The following is a 24,868-nucleotide window of genomic DNA, read 5'->3' on the forward strand; positions in this document are numbered from 1 at the left end:
CAAAACCCGAATCTGCTGCTCGAAGCTGAGCCACCCATTCTTCACAAAAATGCTCGCCCATGTATCAGGAATGTCATAGTCCAGAAACTGCGCAAATACGGATGGGAAGTGTTGCCGCATCCTCCCTACAGCCCAGACACGAGTCCACCCGAGTTCGACTCATTCCCGGAAGGGGAAAAAACCAAAGCACGGACGTCGTCATATTCGTCCGGAAGAGATTTCTACCACCATCACCCGAGCCGTACGACAGAGAAACAGAAGTGGTGTCCTGGACGGAATAATAGAGGTTCCGAGATGTTGAGATTCAGTCATAGAGAAGCAGGGAGACTATACTGAAGGACTGAAGAGCTATTTGGAAAAAAACAGCTTGTAAGTAGAAAAAAAAAAACACCTTGTAAGTAAAAAAAAATTAATGTGCATCATTTATCAAATGTCCCTCGTATTGCATATGAATAGGCAGAAAGACCCACTACTGTGCAATCACTAAGAGTAGTCAAATCCATAAACTACCTATAACAACGAAAACAATCAATTACTATAAAATTCATTAATTGGATAGATAACAAAATCAAAGACTGTCGCAATTGGCAAGCTTTCGGAGCCAGTGGCTCCTCCTTCAGGCAGAAGGATTGTAGGGGTAGGAGAAATGGTGAAGGAAAAGGACTAGAGAGGTCTAAAAAAAAGAGGTAGATCTCGGGAAAGTCACCCAGAACCACAGGTCAGGGGAGAATTACTGTACGGAATGAGCAGCTATACCTAGCCGTATCCATACAGACTGACAAACTGGAATAACCACATAAAAATAAACTCTGGTAAGGCAGATGCCAGACAGATTCACTGAAAGAATTCTCAGGAAATTATAATCCACCCATCGAAGGAAGCAACTTACAAAACACTCGTTCAACCAGTTTTTTAACACTGTTCGTCAGTCTGGCATCGGTAACAGATAGGACCAATAGCAGAAATGGAAGAGATCCGAAGAAGAGCAGTGTGTTTCATTACAGGTGCAACTGCTAAGTGCAAAAGCACTTCTGAATCACAGTATTTTCAACCTTTACAATTCTGTGAGTGTACATTCCTAGGAAAGTCAACCAATATTTTGCTTCCTCCTCCACACATCTTACAAAAAGACCACAAGGGTAAACTTCGAGAGATTCAAACACACACTGAGGCAGAACAGAAATCTTTCTTCCTCCGAACCATTTACGGCTGGAAGAGGAAAAGAGGGAAATGACAGTTGTACACAAAGTATCCTCCACGACACACTGTAAGGTAGCTTGTTGGGTAGACAAGTAGATGCAGACTTTCTTAGTTGTTTTTCAACATTAAACAAGCTCAATAACTGAAACTACCGGCAAATCGTGCACTGGGACGAGGGAACTGCCAAATTCGATTCTGCGATACCATCGTTTTATTGAGGTCTAATCATTAGTGTGCTAGGATAGGCAAAGACGCCGTGGTAACTCAGACCCACAGAAATAAGTTTAACAAAATGGAAGGAGGACTGAAATTAAATAATTTATGGGGCTCAATGCTAAAAAAAGCAAACAGTGCCAACTTTGTGACAGGGGACACAGAGGCTCTGCGATTTCCGGCAAGGACGATATCACTACTCGATCACTGGGTGGATATGCATAAACAGTTTGGCTTGCTGTGTTAGTCTCATTCTGAAAATCAAATAAAAAAAATCTACTTTGCCAATTTAGAGGCACAGAAACGTGCCTTCAATCTTGGTTCAGTGCTCACAAAAATAAAATTATCAAGAATGTGAATACATTCTGTACAGGCCTGCATTGTAAGACTTCCAAATGATCACTCAGTCTTCCTCGCACGTAAAACCAATTTATAAAGACTGGTAACTTGAGAATTGTCACTATACTGCATTTAGATAAACACTCTGTCCAAAAAATTAATGAAAACAAATTGAAAAACTGGTACAATGTGCAAGGTGTAATTCTACAAAAAAATTCACTAATAAACTTTATTACCAGCATCACGAGTTCCAGGCAGTGCCACACCTCCTTACACATCTGTGCATAGAGATACTGGGGCTCGCACATACAAACAATTATTCCTCACCTATACTTGTTTTGCAAGTGGGACATTAAAAAGAAGTTACTAACGACTGTATGAAGTACTGCATAGCTACTGTACAGAACACAGCAAAGGAAACTTTTGACTGTTGACAGTCACTGCCTTTCCCATCCCGCTCCCAAAAAAAGGTGTGTGTGTGTGTGAGTGTGAGTGTGTGTGTGTGTGTGTGTGTGACACACACAGGGAGATGTAGAGTTGCATAAAACATGCATATATATATATATATATATATATATATATATATATATATATATATATATATATATATATATATGGATGTGGGATGCAGGTTTACTTGTTATCTGTGTCAAGCTACTTATCTTTTGAGAACAATGCCTTTAAAGTCATATAGGAAAGTTGTAACACGTTTCTGCATTTCCACAGGGAGGATAAAACAATATTTCCGGTCACATACATATGTTTGCATTTCTGCACAAGCTATTACCTAAGAATCTCTCAACTTCAGGTTGTCTGTACCTCTGAATAGTTATTTTTATGTGGGACAAGTGGGGATTAAACCCTCAACTGCCTAACAATTAAGTTCAGGACTGTACTGTCAATTTTTAAAAAAAAACAATGATGAATCAAAGAGTATTTACCATTCTTCTTCAGCTTCCTCCTCCTAAGCTTAAGCATTTTAAATGAAACTGGCAAACAAAACAAGCAAAAGGCATCTAGTTTTGCCGCATCCTTTGTTGCGGGGGCTCAACGGATGCTACCAGAAGTCACTTCACAGCACAGGTCAGATTAGTCAACCCCGAGAGAGAGTCATGCAACAGCGTTATCGTGCAGACCGAGCACTTTACCGGCCGGGAGATGTATACACAGAAAAGCTCTTGAGGAGCCGGGCTGTTATCTTATCTCACCGGAGCCTGGAATCTCAGACAATTCATCTGGGTCGCATTAAGAAACATGGCACTTACTCTTATCTCACTATTGCTCTTGTTGTGTATTAAACAGATTGCTGTTCTATCACCACTATAATATCTCCTCCCACTCCTACCACACCACCCCCACTCGAACAACGTGTCATCCACCTGTATCTACATTTCCTTGAATTAGATTTCAGTGACTGACAAGATTATAACGAACAACATGTAGCCATGTTTTAATAGGGAAAACACAACTTATTTGCTAACCTAATGACATGTTCCACATCACAACAATTTATCACAAAAACGACAGCACCAAACTGAGGAGAAAATGAAAATTCTCAAAACATGTCACAGTTGTTGTTAAAAACATGATTGAAGCAGGTAGCCGTTTCAATTCATCCTGTGGAAATTATGAATTTTGCTTTGAAAGTCACCATAGCGACGAAGTGCTACATACTCATAGTAAACTAAAATATCAAAAAATTACTGTAACAGTTCAACACTAGGAAAGGTGTGAACAATCCTATCAACATAACAAAATTTTCTGAAATGACAATATTTCTGACATTGGCTGTAATTATTGTTTATTTTCCTTTACTGGCCAACTACAGCCACTGTGGCATTATCAAGCCAAAATTCATCAACAATAGAAAATTAACTATAATTACTTTTGGTGGTAGACAAGTTGTCATTTCAGAAGTTTCGTAAAGCTGTGGTACCTCCATTAAGGAAGGCAATCCATTGGATAATAATTTGTTTTCCCTAATTTGTATTTTGGGGAAGAATTTAGATCCAAATTCTAAATTACAGTTTGGATATTTCACTAACAAAAGGATACAATTACAGAAAATTACTGATCGAAGGAACAAACAAACATTACACAAACTCAGCATGCCTCTCCAGTATCTCATCCAGTTGTTGCAAAAACATGTTCCACGATTCTGCCGATTCGCCACGGTTGAGACGTACGTCAGGTGGTGGCGGAGTGAATATGCTGACCTTGGTGGCAACCGCATTCCCGACACCACCCGAAGGGCACGAGACGGGGGGAGCAGTCGACGGCAGAGGTGGCGGGGGGTGGCGACGGGCTAGACTCCTGCGACAGAGCTCCACTCCCTTTCTCCTGTACGGATCCACGAGGATCCACACTACCCGTTACTCTGGCCGACCCCTCTACCCTCACCGCTCTGTGTGGAGATTTGCTCCTAGGTTTCACAGACCAACCGTCATCCCGTCCGAAACGCAGCGACTCCCCCGTACTGCCCGGCGAGTCGAGACTGGCATCCGACGCACTGTCGGACGTGTCTCCGGCTGTCGCAATTCCGAATGCCTCACTCTGCATCAGCTTCTGGGTGAACGACTCTCTCTTGGCCAAGTGTTGGTTAAAGGATTCCCTCAAGCTCTTTTGCGGGTCCTTTCCAATCGCCAATTCGGGAGACTTCAAACCGAGCCCCGCACTCGTATTCGTGCTCCGGACCCCTTCGGCACTCGTTACCGAGTTCCCGCCTGCAAGAGGCGCAGGGCGACAGTACCGGCTCGGCACTTCCACTTCGCCATCCCTCTCCGAAGTGCTACGGATCCGACTCACCTCAGTGGAGTATTTCGGCTCGTCGAAGCTCGAGTCACTGAACGAACTGCTGATGAACTTCTTTAAGGCACCTGCCCGGCCCCTATTTTTTGCAGCAGCATTCCTCTCAACTTTAATTGCGGGAGGGTTCAGCGTGGGAGCTACTTGCTTCAAGTTTCGGGCAGCCGTATCGCTCTCGTCTTCGGTACAAGATTCGCTAAGAGACGAACGTGCCATTTTCTCCAGCACATTACCTCTAGCTGAACTGTCCACACGGGGAGTTCTCTCAGCTGAACTTTCTTTGTCTGACCTTGCAAACTTTCCAACTTTGCCTTCGAGGGATTTCATTTGCTCGAGACGTACATTATTTACCTCAGTTCCCGTGGGAGACACACAGTAAGGGATGCCTCCTTCCTCAAAAGAACTACTCTGCTCGCGCTCCAGTGGGGCAATTTTCTTGTTACTGTCTTTATTCCGGTCTCGAGTAAGAGATCGAGAGGATAACCCTTCGGCTGTACCGGTCCCCAGATGCAGATCGTGATCTCTGCCCGCACTCCTGTCTGACGAGACGCTGTCCAGCGAGCCACCTACCCGCCGGAGCTTACCCTCCGCAGATTGCCGTGACGTCGCAGATTCGACAGATCCCTTGTGTGTCAAGGACCAATCGAATTTGAACTTCCCGGTAGGTGTCGACACCAGGGAGGAGCCGGTAGATTCACTCGAGATGCTGTCGAAGGAATACTTTCTGCCGTCCTGAAGGACACCGATTCCAACGTCAGGAGCTCGCTCTATCGTCGGAGCTTTTTGTACTGCCGGAGCTTTCTGTGGAGCCTTAGCTCTCCACCCGTCCTTACCCAGCTTGAGACCGAAGAAATTTTTCAACCCTCTCTTCAACGGGCTTTTAGACGCGGACTTCTCCGAACAACTGCTCCCCGTGACTTCCAACGACTGCCTAGAAGAATCTGTACCCGGCTGATTGGCAAATTCAGTATCTGAGGTAGTACTGGGTGACTTCGGACTGGTGACAGGAGAGGAGGGCGAGGCGAGTGCTAAGGTCGGGGTGGACGCAACGCGTACGGGGCTTCTACCGCAGCTCGCGGGAGTCGTGGACGCAGAACTCTTCGACGGCTGTGAAGCTTGACAGGAAGCGACTAGGTCAGCAGGAGGGCTACTCAAGTGGTTTTCTATTTCTGTGGTAAGGTCCGGTCTCCTACAGGAGCTGTTCCCAGTCGTGAAAGGTCTCGGACAGTCAAAGTCTTTGGGTCTCACTGGTTTCCCAGCTACAGCTGTAAAAAGGAAAAAATACTACTGCTCGAGATTCACTGACTTACCTGTGTAGTCATCACACTGCCTGCCACTACCTTTAACTGACGGAACTGACACACCTAGTTAGCACGTAACTGTTTTGTGCTCAGCATGCGGCAACTGCCACTGTTGTATAAGGAACAAAATTTCCACTGTGACAAAACATGACATCTAGACATCAAATGTTCTTCCTATGTGCTCGTATCAAAATTTGCCATTTTTTACTTCTTTATTGTCAATGGAATACAGTTCTGACCTGATGTTTCTACATTATTCCTACCACCCAAAACGAACTGTTTGTACTGAAAGTAACTATAGTTTTCCAAAAACAGTACACAAAATAAAATTATTACTCACATGCTAATTTTTTTCTCCTTACACTATAATGGGGTATGATGTGAATGAACAACATTACAGCCAAAACATTTTTACTGTTCTTGCTGAAGCACAGTTACATTGTTCCTATTTGAGCCATCCATTCAATGATGTGAAATTGTGTTAAAAATGTTTTGCTTGATGAAAATAAGACATACTATGGTTGAGAACAAGCAACAGCTTGTCAAACTTTTTCACCTTTAGTTAGTGTAGCATAGTACGGCATGATAAACTTCCTGGAAGATTAAAGCCACGTATCAGACCGGGACTCGCAAACTCGACCTGCTATTTCGTGGGTGATGTCCCCGCCGATTGAGCCATCTGGGGATGACCGACTACCCACACTGCCTGTAGCTAAAAACTCTCTCTACAACATCTTTTCTGTAGGAGTGCTAGTCCCGCAAGATGTGCAGGAGAATGCCTATAATATTCAGGAAGTAAAAGAGGAGGTGAAGGGCAGCAGTGAAACTGTGAGGGCAGGTCACGAGTTGGGGCCAGAAAGCAGTAGATACCAGGATCCGCGTCGAATTCTGGAAGGCGTTCAGTGCGTTTCCCTGCTGTCGCCTAGTGAACAAAATACAAGGGTACGGACCCCAACTGTCTCGCTGAACTGAAGAGTTTCTACAGACAGAACACAAAGTGTCATTTGTAATGATGTGCAAGTAGATGTGCAGAGGAACAATACTCGATGTAGGGATTGGCAACTGACACTCAATGTAAACAAATATAATATACTACACATAAATAGACAAAAAGAGCCGTTATTGTACGATTACACAGATGCAAGAGCCATCACAGGAAGCAATCACGCCAATAAGATATCTAAGCGTATGCATAAAGAGTAATTTAAAGTGGGATGATCACATAAAACCAATTGCAGGTAAGGCAGGTGTCAGATAGAGTCAATGGAAAAATCACCAGGAAGTGAAGTCCGTCCACAAAGCAAGTAGCCCACACTAGCCCCGTTTCTCCTATCTCAAATAGGGGAAGGTGGGATACAGTGCTACATGCAGCTCAGTGTAACATTTCAATTTTCAATTTTGTAACACAGCCACAGACCTCGAGCAATTACACGCAACAATTTAGGTTTCTCTTACTACTCCAGATAGTAAAAAAAAGAGAGAGAGAGAGAGAGAGAGAGAGGGAAAGGGGCCACATATTTTCTCAACGATCAGTTAGCTTCACAAGTCAATACTGCCATTGAAAAATTTCTGTGCCCAACTGTTATTTTATTATGAGAGAGAAATAAAAGCCAGTGAAAGGACTGAAAGTTTTCACCAGAATTAGCATTCAGAATTTTTTCCTGAGTATTAAATGTGTGTACTTGGATTTCAAATAAATGAGCAAGCACTCATCAGTTGAGGAGAAAGAAAGCATAAAAAGGATTAGTAGTAAAACAGTTTCCATTTTGCTGTATTATGTGTGTAATGATCCACTTCTTGTTACGGTGTTTTGGTTTCCCCAAGGTGCTCCTTTATGTTGTATTTTAAGCCACAACTGTTGCTTGGAAATTGTGGAGGGAGGGAGGACAGGTGAAGGGGAGGGGGGGGGGGGGGGTTCACTGGGGAAGTCGGGGCAAAAGGAGTCATTTACATCCTGCTAAAATAAGGAGTAGAGCTTTTATTTATTCATTTAGTAGGCAACCGACAGTTCTGTAGGATATAACAGTTTTTTCGTTTCACCTATAAAATTTAATTCTGATAGGATGACATGCCCTCAAACTTAACAGCTCGTTTCTATAAAACAAATGGCGATTTTAAAGCCTGCCATACAGTGTTGAAAGGAATGCATCAGAGCATTTGGCACACACATTGCGTATACGGTCATCGATGATAACAGAATGTTTAAAGATTAGCACGTGAAAGGAGAATACGATATTCCAGTGCCCTTGTTGTACTGAAATATGAGGCAATGTGCCTTAGGATACACAGGCATGTTCAAAGAAATAGGCACTGCAGCAACTAGAGCCATTATGAAATACATGAAATGGATTCGCAGTGGCAAATACGGACAACTGTCCACTGTACAATGGAATAATGATGTCAAAAATTTGTGCCAGACTGTGACTCCAACCCAGATTTCCCACTTATCGCAAGCTACGTTAGGCTGTCCGAGCACATTTCACAGTCGGACCTAAACTTCCTTATGTCGTCAACCGTGCTTCTACAACCTGCACTCGTACATTCATTATGTATTGCACAGGGTACACATTGTAATTGAAATTTTACTTTAAATTAAAACGTCTCCCCTGCACAGGATTATCCACATTGAACACACAAGTGCAGGTTCCAGACACACGGTAGACGGCATACGGTAGCTTGAATCTGGCCTCGGAGCGTGTTCAGATAGCGTAAAAGTGCTAGGTGAGCACTTGCAGTAAGTGGGAGACCCGGTCTGGCATGAATTTTCATTGTCACCCTTTACACAGGAACTGTTGTCTATATTCACAACTGTGATAACATTTCACGTATAAAAAGAAGACTCGGCAAGTTCCTTTCTTCAAAGGTCGACTAAGTGTTCATATTTACAGGGAGGTAGGAGTTTGTCTTGTTGTTATTTACTTCTGTGTATATAAAAATTATTTACTGGAAGAATAACTATTTTCACTGATATATACATACTCTTTGAAAATTTGGGGGAAGGAGGGAATAAAAACAAGCAGCAAAGGGTAATTTACACCTTGTGCAGAAACCAGACTCAAATTATAAGAGCCAAAGGATGCAAATGAGAAGTTGTAGTAGAGGCGGGAATGAGATATGGTTGTGGCCTGTTCCCAGTGTTATTCAATTCATACACTGAACTAACAAAAATGGAAACCAAGCAGAAACTTGTAAAGCAAATTCTCTCTGTGATTTTAATTCTCTCAGAGATTGTAAAGGATTTGACAGATCAGTTCATCAGTTGATGAAGAACAACAACAGTGAAATGGGAGGTGATGTAAAGTAATCAAATCCAGCAATGCTTAGGAAAAATGATAAGGTTCTGCTATTTGGTCTACAAAGTAACTGACAAATGCTGAAGGAAAGGGAAGACAAAATGCAGACAGGCAACATCGAGAAAATTATTTCTAAAAAGTGAAATTTATAAACACTGTATACATTTCGCAGTACAAAGCTTTTTTCTGAAGGAATTTGCCTGGAATGTAGCCTTGTATTGAAGTGAAACATGGATGAGGAGATCAGGCAATAGTGTAGAAGCTTGTGAAATGTCTTGCTACAGGAGAATGCTATTAAGTGGGTGGATCTGATAACTAATGACGACTTTGTGACAAGAACTGAAGAGGGGGGAGGGAGGGCTGAATTTACGGCACAATCTCAGGCATCAAGGAACCATCAATTTGTTAAGGGAAGGAAGCAGAGACAGAAAGAAGGGGGGTGGGGGGGCTGTTAGAACTTTTTGACAGGGACCAAGGCTTGACTACAGCATGTTACTTCAAAAAACTGAATTAGGTTGCAGAAAATGTTTACAGATTAAGCATCTTGCACAGGATAACATAGTGGAGAAGATTGCATCAAATTAGTATTCAGACTAATGACAACGATGACAACTGAATGAATATTCATTAATGTAGTTAATCCAATGAAGAATATATTTCACTTGCTTCAAATATATATTATTACGTTGCTACTAAATTTACTGAAAGTATAAGCTGTCGGGGAAGCAGTCAGATTCCAACACATAGAATTTTCTGCTAATTCTGTGAAGCATTTATGGAGTGAGAAAAAGCATTGAAAATCATGTAACATCTTTTCCTGACTAAATTTTTTATCGGAAAAGTTACAATGAATTATTGGTAATTGTAATAACGTGTGCAAATGAAAACTGAGTGCAGCCCCAATGGGATTCTTCAGACACTCAAATTACCAAATTAAAATCCATAGCATGTCTGTATCTTCATCTTACAAATCATTATCAAATAATATTTCAGGCAACTAAATAAACAGCATGTCACTGAGGATGACAATTGCAGCAAAATATGCTCAGCAGAATGAAAAGTATAAATTGTCGTGTTTCGCAAAGACAGATTTTTAAACAACAATATTGTGGAATCAAGTGAAGATGCTATGTACCTACACAACGGTAAATATTGTAGTAGTAGTAATTGAACATTCTGGAAGACCTAGTAATGCTTCATTTATTACAATAAATAAAAAGTAGCAAATGCAGTAAGTATGTGTGTGTGTGTGTGTGTGTGTGTGTGTGTGTGTGTGTGTGTGTACACTGTTATAATTAGTGCAAGCTCAGCTACGGAATTCTGCCCTCTGTTTAAATGTCTATCCACGACTCCGCCATATGTTTTCATTCATCACACAATTTTTACAGTTTTTAATCACACAACACTTCACGGTTTTAGCTAGACACTAACTGTGTTAAATAAAATTGTTACACACACACATTTATCGAGTAATCAGTTTCAAATTATGAAACTTTCAAAGTGTCCAACATTACAGTAACATGGTAATATTAAGGATCACTAACAAAGCAGCTAGCACACATTCTAAAGTATAGAATTTTGGTATGGTTTGTCTACAAAAACACACAGGTATAGAATGAAAATTAGAATACTCAAATGGACAGTCCTGAAATAAAAATTGTTAAAAGTTTAACATCAAACAACACTAGTAACTTTTCATATCAGACAAAAGATACTCTGAGTCACTATACAATGTTTCAGAAAGTAGTGCAAAAGCAATACAGCAAATTAAGACACTTGAGAAAAGAATGGAGCAAGAATTAATAAAAAGGAAAGTTTCATAATTAAGTGAAATTACTACCGAAAAGTATTTACGTTAGTCTAAGAAAAATGTCTTCAGTGGCTCTGACCTCTTTCAGGCTATGCGAAACTATTTGGCCTAATGAATACCTTTAAGGCCCTCATTCCTTATGTGCTGAAGGGTTTGTTGTAATGCAATGTCATTTATATTAAGTGCATATATGTTTGAATATTAACAGTGTTTGTGAATTGTACCTACACCCAAATTATGTTAGTTCAAGAATACTGTAGAGATTTTGCCATTTCTTCATGAAGATTGCCCTTTTGCACATTTTTGTCATAGAAATACATTTGAATAGCTTTTGTTTCTGTATAAACATTAGGGTTGAGGATTGCTGAAATGTATTTAACAAGCATATTTGAGTTGTAAGCTGGATCTCGTGTCATTTTGATACACAGTATTCTCCCAGTTATCCGTGCTAGTTCAACTGAAAAACACCAATAATCGAGATACTTCCAGACATGTATTCTTTGTTCAAAAGTTTACCAACTTCTGTGCAAAAGTACTGCTGGACTGTTTATTTCTTAAGATATTCTGTGATGTCAGTCTACTTTGAACAGGAATTGACACTTTTTCTCACATCATTTCTAATTTTTTCTGCTGCAATTATGTCACTGTTCTGAAACCCCCTCCGGCCCATAAAATCTCGACAAGTATCGACACATTGCAATGCAGTATCATGGCTGACAAGGTCACTGTCTTCATGCCCTCTTTCACTCCCACTGTCGTTTTCTTCGTTCGTCGTCGTGCATCGGTCACAATTTCAGTACCACTCACATACCGGAAGCTGGGTTCACAAGCTTCGCTCTTCAACCGCTTGCTCGTATTTTCTTCATCGACACCTTCAAATACATTTAACCCCATTGCCAGTTTGAATATTTGCCCAGTTATTATTTCTTCATCACTGAAACCTAGAAAAACCCCTTTCTTCTATACCTGGAAGAATTTTCCTCCATGATCGAACTAGCATATATGGCTAGATTTCCTGCCACTATCAGAAATCCTGTGTACGGCACCTAGAATTGTCAACTTCTTCCGGAATTTCACCAAATCATCCTGATCAAATAGAATTCTCAGTAGACCTGCCCAGTAGCACCACATTACCAATGCAATTACATCTTGCTCCATTGGGGCATGTAATGGCAGTCACATTAGGGGGCAAAAACTAAGTTACAATGAGACAATCATCAGGTACTAGAATCCTCTCACTCTGATGCTGATGGGGCATTATTAAGCAACAAAACAGCCTTCTGTGGCAGCCTTTCTATTGCAGATATCACCAAACTCATGGTACAAAATGAGTGTGGAACCAGTTTTTGAGAATTTCATTATCCATCCATGCTCATTTTTGGTTGTAATAATGCAGCTGCAATATCCTCAAATGCTGCTTTCCCTCCCTCCCCCCCCCCCTTTCCACAAATCTCAAGTAATTTTACTTTGTGGCTCCTAGATGGTTTAGTGGTGCACAAAATAGTAATGCTTTATTCATACAACTTATATTCAAAGCACAAACTATGCTCTTAAAAGTGAAGTTTCTGGTAAGTAGATATTTCCAATACAGACCACTTTCATGTGCATTATAAATTTTGCTCTGGTGTGAAATTCTCTCTTTCCACCAACTTCTGGATTTCTTCCCAGAAAAAAAATCAGCTGCCACAACATCTGAACTAAGCTACTCTCCATACACAGTAAGTCTGCAAATCCCGTGACTATGTTTGAATCTGGTTAGACATCCAGATGAGGCATTAAATTCTCCCTCTAACCCTCGAGCTTCACAGAAAAAAAAAAAAAAAATCAGCTTTTTCAGCACACCATCCCTGAAACAATGACACCATCTGCTCATTTTCAGCTAAACAATCGCAAAAGTGCAACATCTAACTCATCAAATTCATGCTCTTTTTTATGCAGATCTACCAGGACTGAAGTCTGCTTTTCCTGAGAAAATCCTGTATTTTCTGTTTATAGTTTTTAATGTCCCAAACAGCCTACATTCCAATACCATACCCAACACTGATTTTTGCAGCACTTCTTTGTCTCCTCACCCTTTATCTCTAAGCTTTCCGTTGCTTCTAATTTTTGTTTTCATATCATGTTTCTCCATCATCTCTGAGTAATTTCTTTTAACTTGCATCACTAACACGGTACCAATTAACATCAGACAACATGGAATAAGCTAGCTGAAAACAATGGAAATGGCACTCTGTTGTGATATGATGGTCATATGAACAACAGAAATGGCACTTATTGTCACGCGGTGGGTTGTTTTTTTATATATCCCCACCAACCCTCCCTCAACTAATTATTCTTCTTCTTTTAATTCACAAATAATCTCCAAAGCAGGTGATCTGCACATGAATAATCAAGAGTACAATGTATTTGAGAAATTTAGTATTAATGTTAAAATACAAAATAAAAAAGTGAAAGTCAGAAACCAACATTTGATTTAATAATTTGTATGAAATTAACTGGAACCGTGAAGACCTTTTAGGTAACAGAAATCCTACATGCAACTGTGCTGACAAGAAAGATTACTGATGGACAATCAACACAAGACAACTAGAAGTTCATTTACTATGACATCAATACGTGGACAATTTAACTTTCTCAAGGTGTAAGAAACAGCCTAAAAATGACATCACAACATACCCTTGTACGGTTTGCTAAGTAAAATAATTTTTTTTTTTTTTTTAATTACAACTGGACGTAATAAAGTACGAGGAGATTGTGAACTTGCACTGAAATGCTATACTCATTTACATATTCAAGAACACAAGTTTGACTTTGAAATGCTTCTATTATAATGGACAGCCAGAACATTATGACCACCAACCTACTATCAACATAAACCAGGCCAGGTGATAAGAGTCTCGCATGGGAGGAATTACTGCTAGTCAGAAACATGCGGAGTGCATGTAGTATCTGTGTGTGTGTGTGTGTGTGTGTGTGTGTGTGTGTGTGTTTTTTTTTGTCCATGTATAGATTGGACAAAGTACGTTGTCTATCCAAGTTCGACCGAGGGCAGACTGCGGTGTCCAAGACGATCTGCAAAAACATTACAGAAACTGCACGACTTTTCAGAGTGGTCAAGGAGTGCTGTGGTGAGTGTCTGTAACATGTGGCAAAACTGATTTGAAACAACATCCAGCCATCCTGGGGTCGGGTCACCGTCCCGCATTACTGACATCGGATGTCATATGCTGAGCAGACTGGTGAAACAGGACAGGTGACAAATGTGGTGGAACTACCATCGGACTTTAATGCCGAGCAGAGTACAAGTGTGTGTGAATGCACCGTGCAACAAAAACTCCTAACAATGGGTCTCAACTGTCAACACACGTGTGAATGTTAACACCACAATATTGGCAACTACGACTGAAATGGGGACGCGACCGTCAGCAATGGGTGTTTGTGCACTGGCCGAGTTGTTGCACAGTCTAACAAACCCCAATACCTTCTTCACCGTGCCGACGGGAGAGTGCAATTCTGCCATATTCCGAGGGAACAGCTCCTCGACAACTGTGCTGTGGTACGGAGACCAGCTGGCAGTGGCTCCATTACGCTCTGGGGAACATTCACGTGGCCACCTGTGGGTGCAGTCACAGTCTAACATAACAGTCACGACACTCACTGCTGTAAAAGTTGTTGCCTTTTGACAGATGGAGCGACACTAGCGCTCTAAGCGGTAGGTAAGGTTAACGTCAGACGCGTCGTAAGCATAATGTTTGTTTGCATCAATTTACTAGGTAATTTCCGAATTATTCGAGTTATTTTCTTGCCTCCAAGAGTTTGTGTAGTATCAGAAGGCATATATGTTTCTAAAAAGATTCTAAAATAAGTGCAAGCATGGACAAAAATCATGAACAGAGTGGCAAGCTACAACACATTCGTGAAGAAACACTTGTGACATTTGACAGAATTGCAGCTTACCATGTTGATATCAAAAGAATATAAACACACAGATTCACACGTAAGAAGCACAGACATGTACCTCTACATGCAAAAGCATTCTGTAGGCCTACTGTGTGTGTCACTGTCACCTGTTGCCATAAGTACATCCTTTATCTCTATATTGTTCTAAGTGGGACAAGCAACTGCCAAATAGTGGGAGAAATATGCTGAAAACATTATAATGAGCTGATTACATTACATTTCACGAAAAACCAAATACTTGACTAATTTTCAAACAATCTGTCTGTAGGCACTTTCCTTGTCCCGTAATAGTTTCGCTCGATCTGCACATTCTGGCAGTTCACACACTTTTGTAGGACACGAACAGCTGCACTTAATCTAACCACTTCATCGCCAAAGCAGGTCTGTGTTAACGATTCACACGAATCTGGCATTGATACATGGAGAGTCGAACTGGCTGCTTCTGTGTCGTAGGACTGTTTTACAGCTTTAGACTGACTGTCGAATATTTGTGGCAGTTTCCTCTTCGTCAGTTGAGATGGCTTATTTGGAATGTCAAACAGTGTGGGTACTGCATTCCACACAAGTCTGTTATTGTCTGCGTTCATGAACTGGTTTTGTTTGAAATGTAGCGGGCAAAATCTAATATTATTGTACAGGTAGATTGAGTCTTTCTTAATAAGGTGGTCTCGTCTGCTATTAACTAGCCGTTTTCTGCTCCTAAAACAAAATATTCATGATTTATACACATATAGTTATCAAGTGAATCCTGACTACACAGTTTAGTAACATGACGGTATATACCCCCTCAGGATCCCTAAGAAACCTAAAAAAAGATAGCTGTTGTGTCTTCTTCCTGTTGTTGCTGCAATTTGTTGCGGTACAAATGCTCCCGGTGGTAAAAACCATTGTATAAATCAAAATAAACAATCACTATTTGCTTTCACAATTGCGCCGAAGTCGCAGTTCAACCTACCAGTCGCTCGGGGCACTGCTGGCGCTGTAGGCAACAAAATCGAGGCAAAATGCCGCGACTGTTACATTAGACTGTGGTGCAGTGGAGTTCGTGCGAGACGCCACGACGGCCAACGGTATCGTACACCGGTACAGACCACATACACCCCTTCGTGACAATCGCATTTCCCGTCGGCAGTGGCATTTTTCGACAACATAATGTGGCAAGATCGGTACCACAACAGTGTGATTCGAGGAACACAGTGGCGAATTCAAATTAATGTGCCGCCTCCCGCCCCCCCGGACTCGCCAGATCTGAACCCAATCGAACACACCTGGGAGGTGATCGAACACTACGGTGGAGCTCGTCAGCCTCCTGCCCAAAATGCGCAGTTATTAGGCGACTCGTGTGTGCAGACGTGACACAAAACTGCAGTGGTGTCACTGCTTCCGTGCCGTGGCATACCGAGACTGATATCATCGCCAGAGGTGGACACCGGGTTATTTAGGTAGGTGGTCATAACATTCTGGCTAAGCAGTGCGTATTTTCCAAGCCTTCGATGCCGTGGCAGTTTCACTCGCGAGACAACCCGTACGTACCTGGAGGAGATGCCCGCGACTGCACCTGCACGGCCACCACGTCCGGCTGTGGTCGCGACTGTCCGTCCGTTCGCCGGTCCTTCGCCGCCGCGGACGCCCCGTCCCGGCTCCTCGACGGGCGCACTGCCGGAGCGGGCACGGGCGCCCGCTCCACGACGGCGGGACCGCGCCCGGCAGTGGCGGCGGCCGCGTCTTCGCTGCCCGAGGACGACGTGGAGGTGACGCTGTCGCCGCGCGACGGCAGGCGGCGCTGCAGTTTCGCGTAGAGGTCCGCCTTCTCGGCCGGCAATTCCGCACTCGGCCTCTGCTGCTGCTCGTGGTGCTTGCCCTGAACGACACAGACAGTGCCGGGACCTTTTATTAACATTTTGTAAAAATAATTAAAGACTAAAAATATTTCATGATCCAAACAAACATTGGATTGCCTGTACGGGACAACAGTAATACGAGAATGACAGGTTGCCACTCACCACATAGAGGACTCACCTCCTCTATGTAGTGAGTAGCAGCGCCTCCTTTTCATACGGTTTTCGTGGTACAAGTTGTTTTAGTGGTGGCGGTCAGTGTTTTAACGTCCCGTCGACAATGGGGTCATTAGAGACGGAGCACAAGTGCATTTAGGGAAGGAAATCGGCCGTGCCCATCTGAAGGAACCATCCCGGCATTTGCCTGAAACCATTTAGGGTGGTGGTGGTTGTCGAGATGTTTAAGGGGGACTAAACAGCTAAGGTCATCAGTCCCCAATTCCAAGAACAGGCGAGATGAAAATTTGTGGAGGGAAAAATATATTAAAAACAAAGATTCCAAGACTTACCAATCGGGAAAGCGCCGGTAGATAGGCACAATGAATAAAAAACACAAATACACACACAGAATTTCGAGCTTTCGCAACCGGTGGCTGCTTTGTCAGGAAAGAGGGAAGGAAAAGGAAAGACCGCTTGGTAAGTCTTGGAATCTTTGTTTTTATATATATATGACTACATTTATAATTCCTTAGAATGTGTGGTATCATCAGATTCCTTATTCCCTTACCAGTACAATAACCACAAGTCTACCTTAATTGTGCCCACCTAGTCTCTGGACCAACAACAATTATTTGCCATTGACATTATTAATAAATGTGTAAAAGAAGAAAAAATACGTATAATATTAGAAATTAGAGTTTAGTGCAAAATGTAAGCAGACAGTGTTCTATGAAAGTCATAAGAATCCTGGTTTCACATTAGCATTATGTGCAACTCCTATTCTACAAACTACAATCAATGTTTAAGTGTTTCAGTACAAAACAAAAAGACATTGACTGCAAAAAATAGTAAAGGACAGTCACTGAGGAAAGAGTTATTGCATGAAAAAACACATTAGGTGCTGTGTTTTCATTCACATTAGTTAATGGCACAATAAACCAAGAAATGGCAGCTCTACCTTTAACTTCACATTCTCCCTAACGGCAACTCTATCAGGATGTGTGCATGTGAACAGTAGTATATGCCAGAAAAATAATTGCCACTAGCAGCTCAGTCAATGAAGATCTGAAAACGTCAATTAGAGGGGGGAGGGGGAGAAAGTGAGGGTGGGGGTGGCATCAGTACAGTCCCAAATTTTTAAACAGAGCTAAACAACATTCAAAAAATCCTGATCAGTAGGGTTTGAGCAGGTTTGAAGATCACTTTTTTTTGTTTCTCTCTAATACCTCAAAAACCACATGTTCAAGTGTAAATGTTTCACAATATTCAATTAAACTATATTAAATTTCCTTAAAAAAAAAAGGGTTCTATTTTTTCTCTCTATGGCTGATACTTTCTGAGTTCGGAAGACACAAATATTGCATATTATTAAAAATTTTGTTCTAATGGTATAAAATTAATGTCTATCTTTCAATGAAGTGGGTTAAATATAAATATTAAATGTGTGTAACACACATAACTGCAATGTAACCATATTAAGGGATAAACTGTGTTCCGGGGTGTAACAGGGTGGAGTGGGGAGATGCAAAATGAAGGTCAAGTACATGACTCGACACTGTCTATCACAAGAAGCAACTACATGGTTTTTTTTTCAGTCCTTCTGCATTACGTGGAACACCAATGTAAGTTACTAATGACACTAATGCAGGTAATCCAAATGGACAGCACCTATGTAAATCTCTGCACATTGTTGTGCTCTGCTAGAGGAGAACTATTCTGTATGGCAGCCGTGATGTCCTTCTGCCAAAGACAACTTCCCCCACCATGAGGGCTGTTCGCTTTTCAGCTTACAGGCAGACTACACCTCCCCAGATTTCCTGTCCAGTTCTCTTATGTGAGTAGGCAAAGCACCTTCACCAAGCTCATGTTTATATAGTGAAGCTATTTACAGTTAATTAAATGATTACTTACTCACAGTTGTCAAGTGGGCTACTGAATTAAATTCATTCCTGCGTGTTTAACTTGTAAGAGTGATACTGTCAATAGCCTGAACAGTGTCAGTGAGAAAGATACCGAATTGGTAAATGTGGTACCTCATTACCATCTATCGACCAAATGTGTGCACGTTTCCTTTTCTGATGAAGGCTTTGGCCAAAAACTAAGTGTCTACGGTCTTTTCATTTTGTCTCTCTGCAAAAGTTCAAATGTGTGTGAATTCCTAAGAGACCAAACTGCTTAGGTCATTTAAACTAACTTATGCTAAGAACTACACAAACATCCACACTCGAGGGAGGACTCGAACCTCCGGCCGCGCAGTCCTTGACGTGACGCCTCAAACCGCACGGCTACTCCGCGCGGCCGTTTCCCTGCAACTTCACGTGTCTTCATGGTGAGTAGTGATCTATCCTTTTCCTAGTATTGTAGTCTTCAATTATTTGTTGGATATATTCCACTCTGTCTTCACTTGCAACGTCTGCCATCCACGTCTCCCCCTACCACCGTGCAAATTATTCTTCTCTCCTTTCACACATGTCCTATCATCACAACAACTTTTCTGATTAGTATTTTCCACGTGTCCTTCCTTGCCAATTCTGCATACAATACCTGCTCTAATCTGTATGTGCGCTCCGCAAGTGAATCTGCAATTTACACTACAGCATACCTCGTACCACTGAAAGTCATTCCCAACCCTGTTCCACACAGAACTGGAGCATGAGAAAATAACTATCTGTAGGCATCTTTAACACTGCAATCTCCCTAATTTATTCCTTTTCTGATCCCGCACGGGACAAACGTCAGAGGTAGTGTAAATTTTCTGCAATATGTCACAAATGCTTGTACTCTAAGTTTCAAAAGTTTTTCACATAATATTCTTTGGTCCTTCAAAAACTTCCTACATAAACTCAGAGCACTTTTCTGGAGCACTGACACACTGACGAAATGACTGGTGACAAATCTAGCAAAGCATCACTGAACTACTCCAGTGTCTTCCAGTAATCTCCTGGTAGGGATCTTTAACATCCAAACAGTATTCAATAACAGTTTTCACAAGCACTTTGTATTTGCTCACCTCTACAGGCTGTGGTGTCATAAAGCTTAGGCCTGTACCACTCCTCATTAAATCGACCAACACTTATACGAATAACTGTAAGAACAGTTATTATTATTATTATTATTATTATTATTATTACGTTCTTTAAGTCTGTTTTTGGGTTTTCAGAACTACTGTGGGAAGAAAGTTCATTTATGTTGCAGATTACGTGGAAGACGTTGCCCGACGATCACCACGAAAGTTCGACGTAGCGGCAAGTGGGCGAGGAATAAAACGAATGCCACAAACTACCGCGAGCCGCGGAAGAGCCCGGGCCGCGAGGGCATCGAGATCCCTAGGTCATCGTCGGACGACGTCAAAGGAAGAGATATTCTGCCTCTTATTTGTAAACAGATCGATCGAGTCTCGAAAGCTTCGTGTAAAACGTATAGGCGGGTGACACATTAGGTGGACCCAATGCCTGTAATACTTCCACAGCTATTAAAAAGTTGTTAAATGGCAAAACCAATAGTTCATCATTTATATGGATAAAAAAATAGTAAAGATATAGGAAAGCAAGAGTTGCGGCGCCAGAATGAAAAGTGATACATCGCTCAGCAATGAAGAAGGATGTAAACAGTGGGCGTTACGTGGTGAAAACAAATCATTTGATAAAATAGTAAGTCTGTAATTAAGCATAAAGCCACGTAACACTGCAAGGTGCACAACACTTCGTTACAATTCCAAACCCCCCCCCCCCCCCCCCCCCAAATAAACTGCAGTCACCCATTCTCATCTCCTACAACCGTACTTACATGCTCGTCTGCACTGTGGTGCAGATTTCTGTGAAGGATAACTGGTGCGACATTTGAAAGTCTTCAGACAGACAGAGGAAACTTGAGTAAGCAGAAGACAGAATATGCTATACACCAGTCACTACACCACAAGCATGTGTTTCAGATAGTAACTGTCAACACACTGATAAATTATTCCGTTGCTCATTGTAGAACAAGTTAATAATGCAAATATTTAACAATGGAAATAAAAACTGAAAATGTTCAACAGTACTGTGAAAACACCCAGTTTCCTACCCCTCTCCCTATCTCCCTCACTTCTCTCTCCTCTACCCTTCACCTTTCGGCTTTCTCTCCTCGTTGCCCCTGAGTTTCCACTCTCCCTCTCTGTGCATCTTTTGGTGTACCTGTGTCCTCTTTTCATCTCCTTGTGTGGCCAAGGAGTCACCTGTCTAAGGACCTGCCTCTTTCCTGCTACCCCCCCCCCCCCCTTTGTGTCCATCTACATCTACATCTACATCCATACTCTGCAAGCCACCCGACGGTGTGTGGCGGAGGGTACCTTGAGTACCTCTATCGGTTCTCCCTTCTATTCCAGTCTCGTATTGCTTGTGGAAAGAACGACTGTCGGAATGCCTCTGTGTGGGCTCTAATCTCTCTGATTTTATCCTCATGGTCTCTTTGCAAGATATACGTAGGAGGGAGTAATTAATATACTGCTCGACTCCTCGGTGAAGATATGTTCTCGAAACTTCAACAAAAGCCCATACCGAGCTACTGAGCGCCTCTCCTGCAGAGTCTTCCACTGGAGTTTATCTAATCTCTGTAACGTTTTCGCGATTACTAAATAATCCTGTAACGAAGCGCGCTGCTCTATGTTGGATCTTCTCTATCTCTTCTATCGACCCTATTTGGTACGTATCCCACACTGCTGAGTAGTATTCAAGCAGTGGGCAAACAAGTGTACTGTAATCTACTTCCTTTGTTTTCGGACTGCATTTCCTTAGGATTCTTCCAATGAATCTCAGTCTGGCATCTGCTTTACCGACGATCGACTTTATATGATCATTCCATTTTAAATCACTCATAATGCGTACTCCCAGATAATTTATGGAATTAACTGCTTCCAATTGCTGACCTGCTATTTTGTAGCTAAATGATAAGGGATCTATCTTTCTATACATTCGCAGCACATTACACTCGTCTACATTGAGAGTCAATTGCCATTCCCTGCACCATGCGTCAATTCGTTGTAGATCTTCCTGTATTTCGGTACAATTTTCCATTGTTACAACCTCTCTATATACTACAGCATCATCCGCAAGAAGCCTCAGTGAACTTCCGATGTTATCCACAAGGTCATTTACATATATTGTGAATAGCAACAGTCGCACGACACTCCCCTGCGGCACACCTGAAATCATTCTTACTTCGGAAGACACCTCTCTCTCCACTGAGAATGACATGCTGCACTCTGTTATCTAGAAACTCTTCAGTCCAATCACACAATTGGTCTGATAGTCCATATGCTCTTATTTTGTTCATTAAATGACTGTGGGGAACTGTATCTAACGCCTTGCGGAAGTCAAGAAACACGGCACCTACCTGGGAACCCGTGTCTATGGCCCTCTCAGTCCCGTGGACGAATAGTGCGAGCTGGGTTTCACACAACCGTCTTTTTCGAAACCCATGCTGATTCCCAAGTAGATTTCTAGTGTCCAGAAAAGTCATTATACTCGAACATAATACGTGTTCCAAAATTCTGCCACTGACCAACGTTAGAGATATAGGTCTGTAGTTCTGCACATCTGTTCAACGTCCCTTCTTGATAACGGGGATGACCTGTGCCCTTTTACAATCCTTCAGAACGCTATGCTCTTCTAGAGACCTACGGTACACCACTGCAAAAAGGGAAGCAAGCTCCTTCGCGTACTCTGTGTAAAATCAAACTGGTATCCCATCAGGTCCAACGGCCTTTCCTGTTTTGAGCGATTTTAATTGTTTCTCTATCCCTGTGACGTCTGTTTCGATATCTTCCCTTCCCTATCTCCCTCCCAATCTGTCAGCTCGGGCAACTGCTTCTAGTAACGGACAGTCAAAAATTAGCCTTGCTGTGTCCCAATGGGTGTCTGTGGAGTTGTGGGTGTGAATGCGTGTACCTTTGCTACAAAAAAAAGAGCTACACTCAAAAGCCAGTGTAAGTGATGTTACCTATTACATTTGTGGTTTGCTCCATCCATCGATCTGCGATAGGTGGGTGGTCCCTCTCCCTTATTTTACATATTTTTGAAAATAAACTTTGGCTTACAGCTATAACCTGCATGCCGCCTTTCTCTTGCCTCCTCTCACCCTCTCACCCTCTCACCACTAACACACGAGTCGTAGCATCTGGAGTGCAGTATGCCGCATCTGGCAACAATGCTGCCAGGCCGTTAATACCAATTGTCTGTCTCTTGGACTACGATTCTTTGGTGACAATGTTGTTAACAGATGGTTTGTATAACTAAGTAAGGCATGTGTCTTTCATCTGTGGTGCTCATTTCATGCAAATGATTTTCAGTTGGTGCATTAGCACATAGTGTTTTTTCATAAGTTTGATGAACACAAGAGATACACATAACAGAGACTTCAGTCACCAATAATACGTTCTCCTTCACTATTTACAACTTTTCTATTCTGCCACTGTAGAAACCATACTGTTTTGAGGTGAATAACTTGTCGAGCATATTTTCATCCGGAATGCTAGTTTGTTGAACGTTGTTCGATAGAGAGAAGGAAAGGTGAAAAATCTGAGGGCACAAGATCTGGTGAGAAGACGGGTGTGGAATGACTTCCCAACCCAATCCTGTATAGTGTTGTATGTCAGTCTAGCAGAATGCAGGGAAGCAGTATCGTGGAATAGCATCACTTCACGCCATCTTCCTGGTCACTGTTCTTCGACTGTGTCTGCGAGACATCTCCGTTGTTGACAATGAATCTGTGTAGTCACAGTAACACCTCATGGAAGCAATTCGTAGCACACCAAACTGTTGCTGCTCCACCACATGTGTAACATTATATTGGGGATGTACGCAGGCCTTTGTATGGGGAGCAGCTACACTGTTTGGCCTCAACCGTTCCTGTCTTTTCTTATGTTTGTATAAAGACACCGTTTCTCATCACCAGTAACAATACACAAGAGGAATGTTTGGTGTTGTTCAAAACCCAGGTCACAACGAGCACGCAGAGATAAACATATGGCCACGCACAGACTTTCGTGATTTTTGGCTTAGGGCACGCAGTACGTGTACACCCAATTTCTGAACCTTCCCCATTGCACGCAAATGTTGAACGATGGTGGAATGATCGCAGTTCATCACATTTGCCAGTACAACGATGTGGATCATTCCAGATTAATGCATTTAAATGATCTTCATCAAGCCCCGAAAGTCTTGCTGAGCGTAAGTAATGTCAAAACCGTCATCCTTAAAATGAGACAACTGTTCTTTTGCTGTGCACTGTCCAACAGCATTATTCCCATACGTGGAGAAAATGTTTCTGGCTGCTTCCACTGCTGTCATCCTTCCATTGAACTCTTAACAGAAGAATGTGTCAGAAATGTTCAGAGTTCTCAACTTGGCACTAAGTTTTCTAGCATACACAGCTCTACCCACTATCTCCATATGACAAAGATGACAATGTGTACGCTCAAACAGCAACAGTGAACTATAAACAACAAATGACAATCAATAAAGAAACCCTTAGCAATCAGAATCCCAACATGCAAAACATAAACAATACGAACTTATGCGTCAGCCTAATAACTGTAAAATTATGTGTAATCAAGTGTAACCTATCAGTTTCTCTAAACAACAGCACTGCATGTTGGAAGCCGAGGTGGGAGGAGGACGCGGGAGGGGTGGGGGGGGGGGGGGGGGGGGGGTGGGGGTGGCTCACACTAGTAATGATATTGCCTCAACTTACACAGCGGATGATACAAAGCAAAATTCACTGGAGAAAAGTATCCAATGTTCAGTATTCTTCTGTAGCATCTTATATTAAAAGGCTTTATTCTCATCTCATGTGACTTGTTCATCACCTACGTTTCACTCCCGTACAAGGGTACACCCCATGCAAACACTTTCAGATTAGATTTACTAATAATTACATTTCTACTCAACATTAATAAATTTCTCTCTAACAGTA

The 24,868-nt window shown here is 42.1% G+C and overlaps 1 protein-coding gene across 5 annotated transcripts in view; it reads right to left on the minus strand.

Moving 5' to 3' along the window:
* The window catches only part of LOC126295342 (uncharacterized), a 673,108-nt gene that overhangs the window by 82,824 nt on the left and 565,416 nt on the right, over nucleotides 1–24,868 (minus strand). For all 5 annotated transcript variants that reach the window (XM_049987813.1, XM_049987810.1, XM_049987812.1 and 2 more), the window contains exon 10: nucleotides 16,455–16,782. In XM_049987813.1, the coding sequence (XP_049843770.1) occupies nucleotides 16,455–16,782 (328 nt within the window). The remainder of the gene's footprint in view (nucleotides 1–16,454; nucleotides 16,783–24,868) is intronic.

The sequence above is a fragment of the Schistocerca gregaria genome, chromosome 11 (assembly GCF_023897955.1).
Source record: "Schistocerca gregaria isolate iqSchGreg1 chromosome 11, iqSchGreg1.2, whole genome shotgun sequence".
NCBI lineage: Eukaryota > Metazoa > Arthropoda > Insecta > Orthoptera > Acrididae > Schistocerca > Schistocerca gregaria.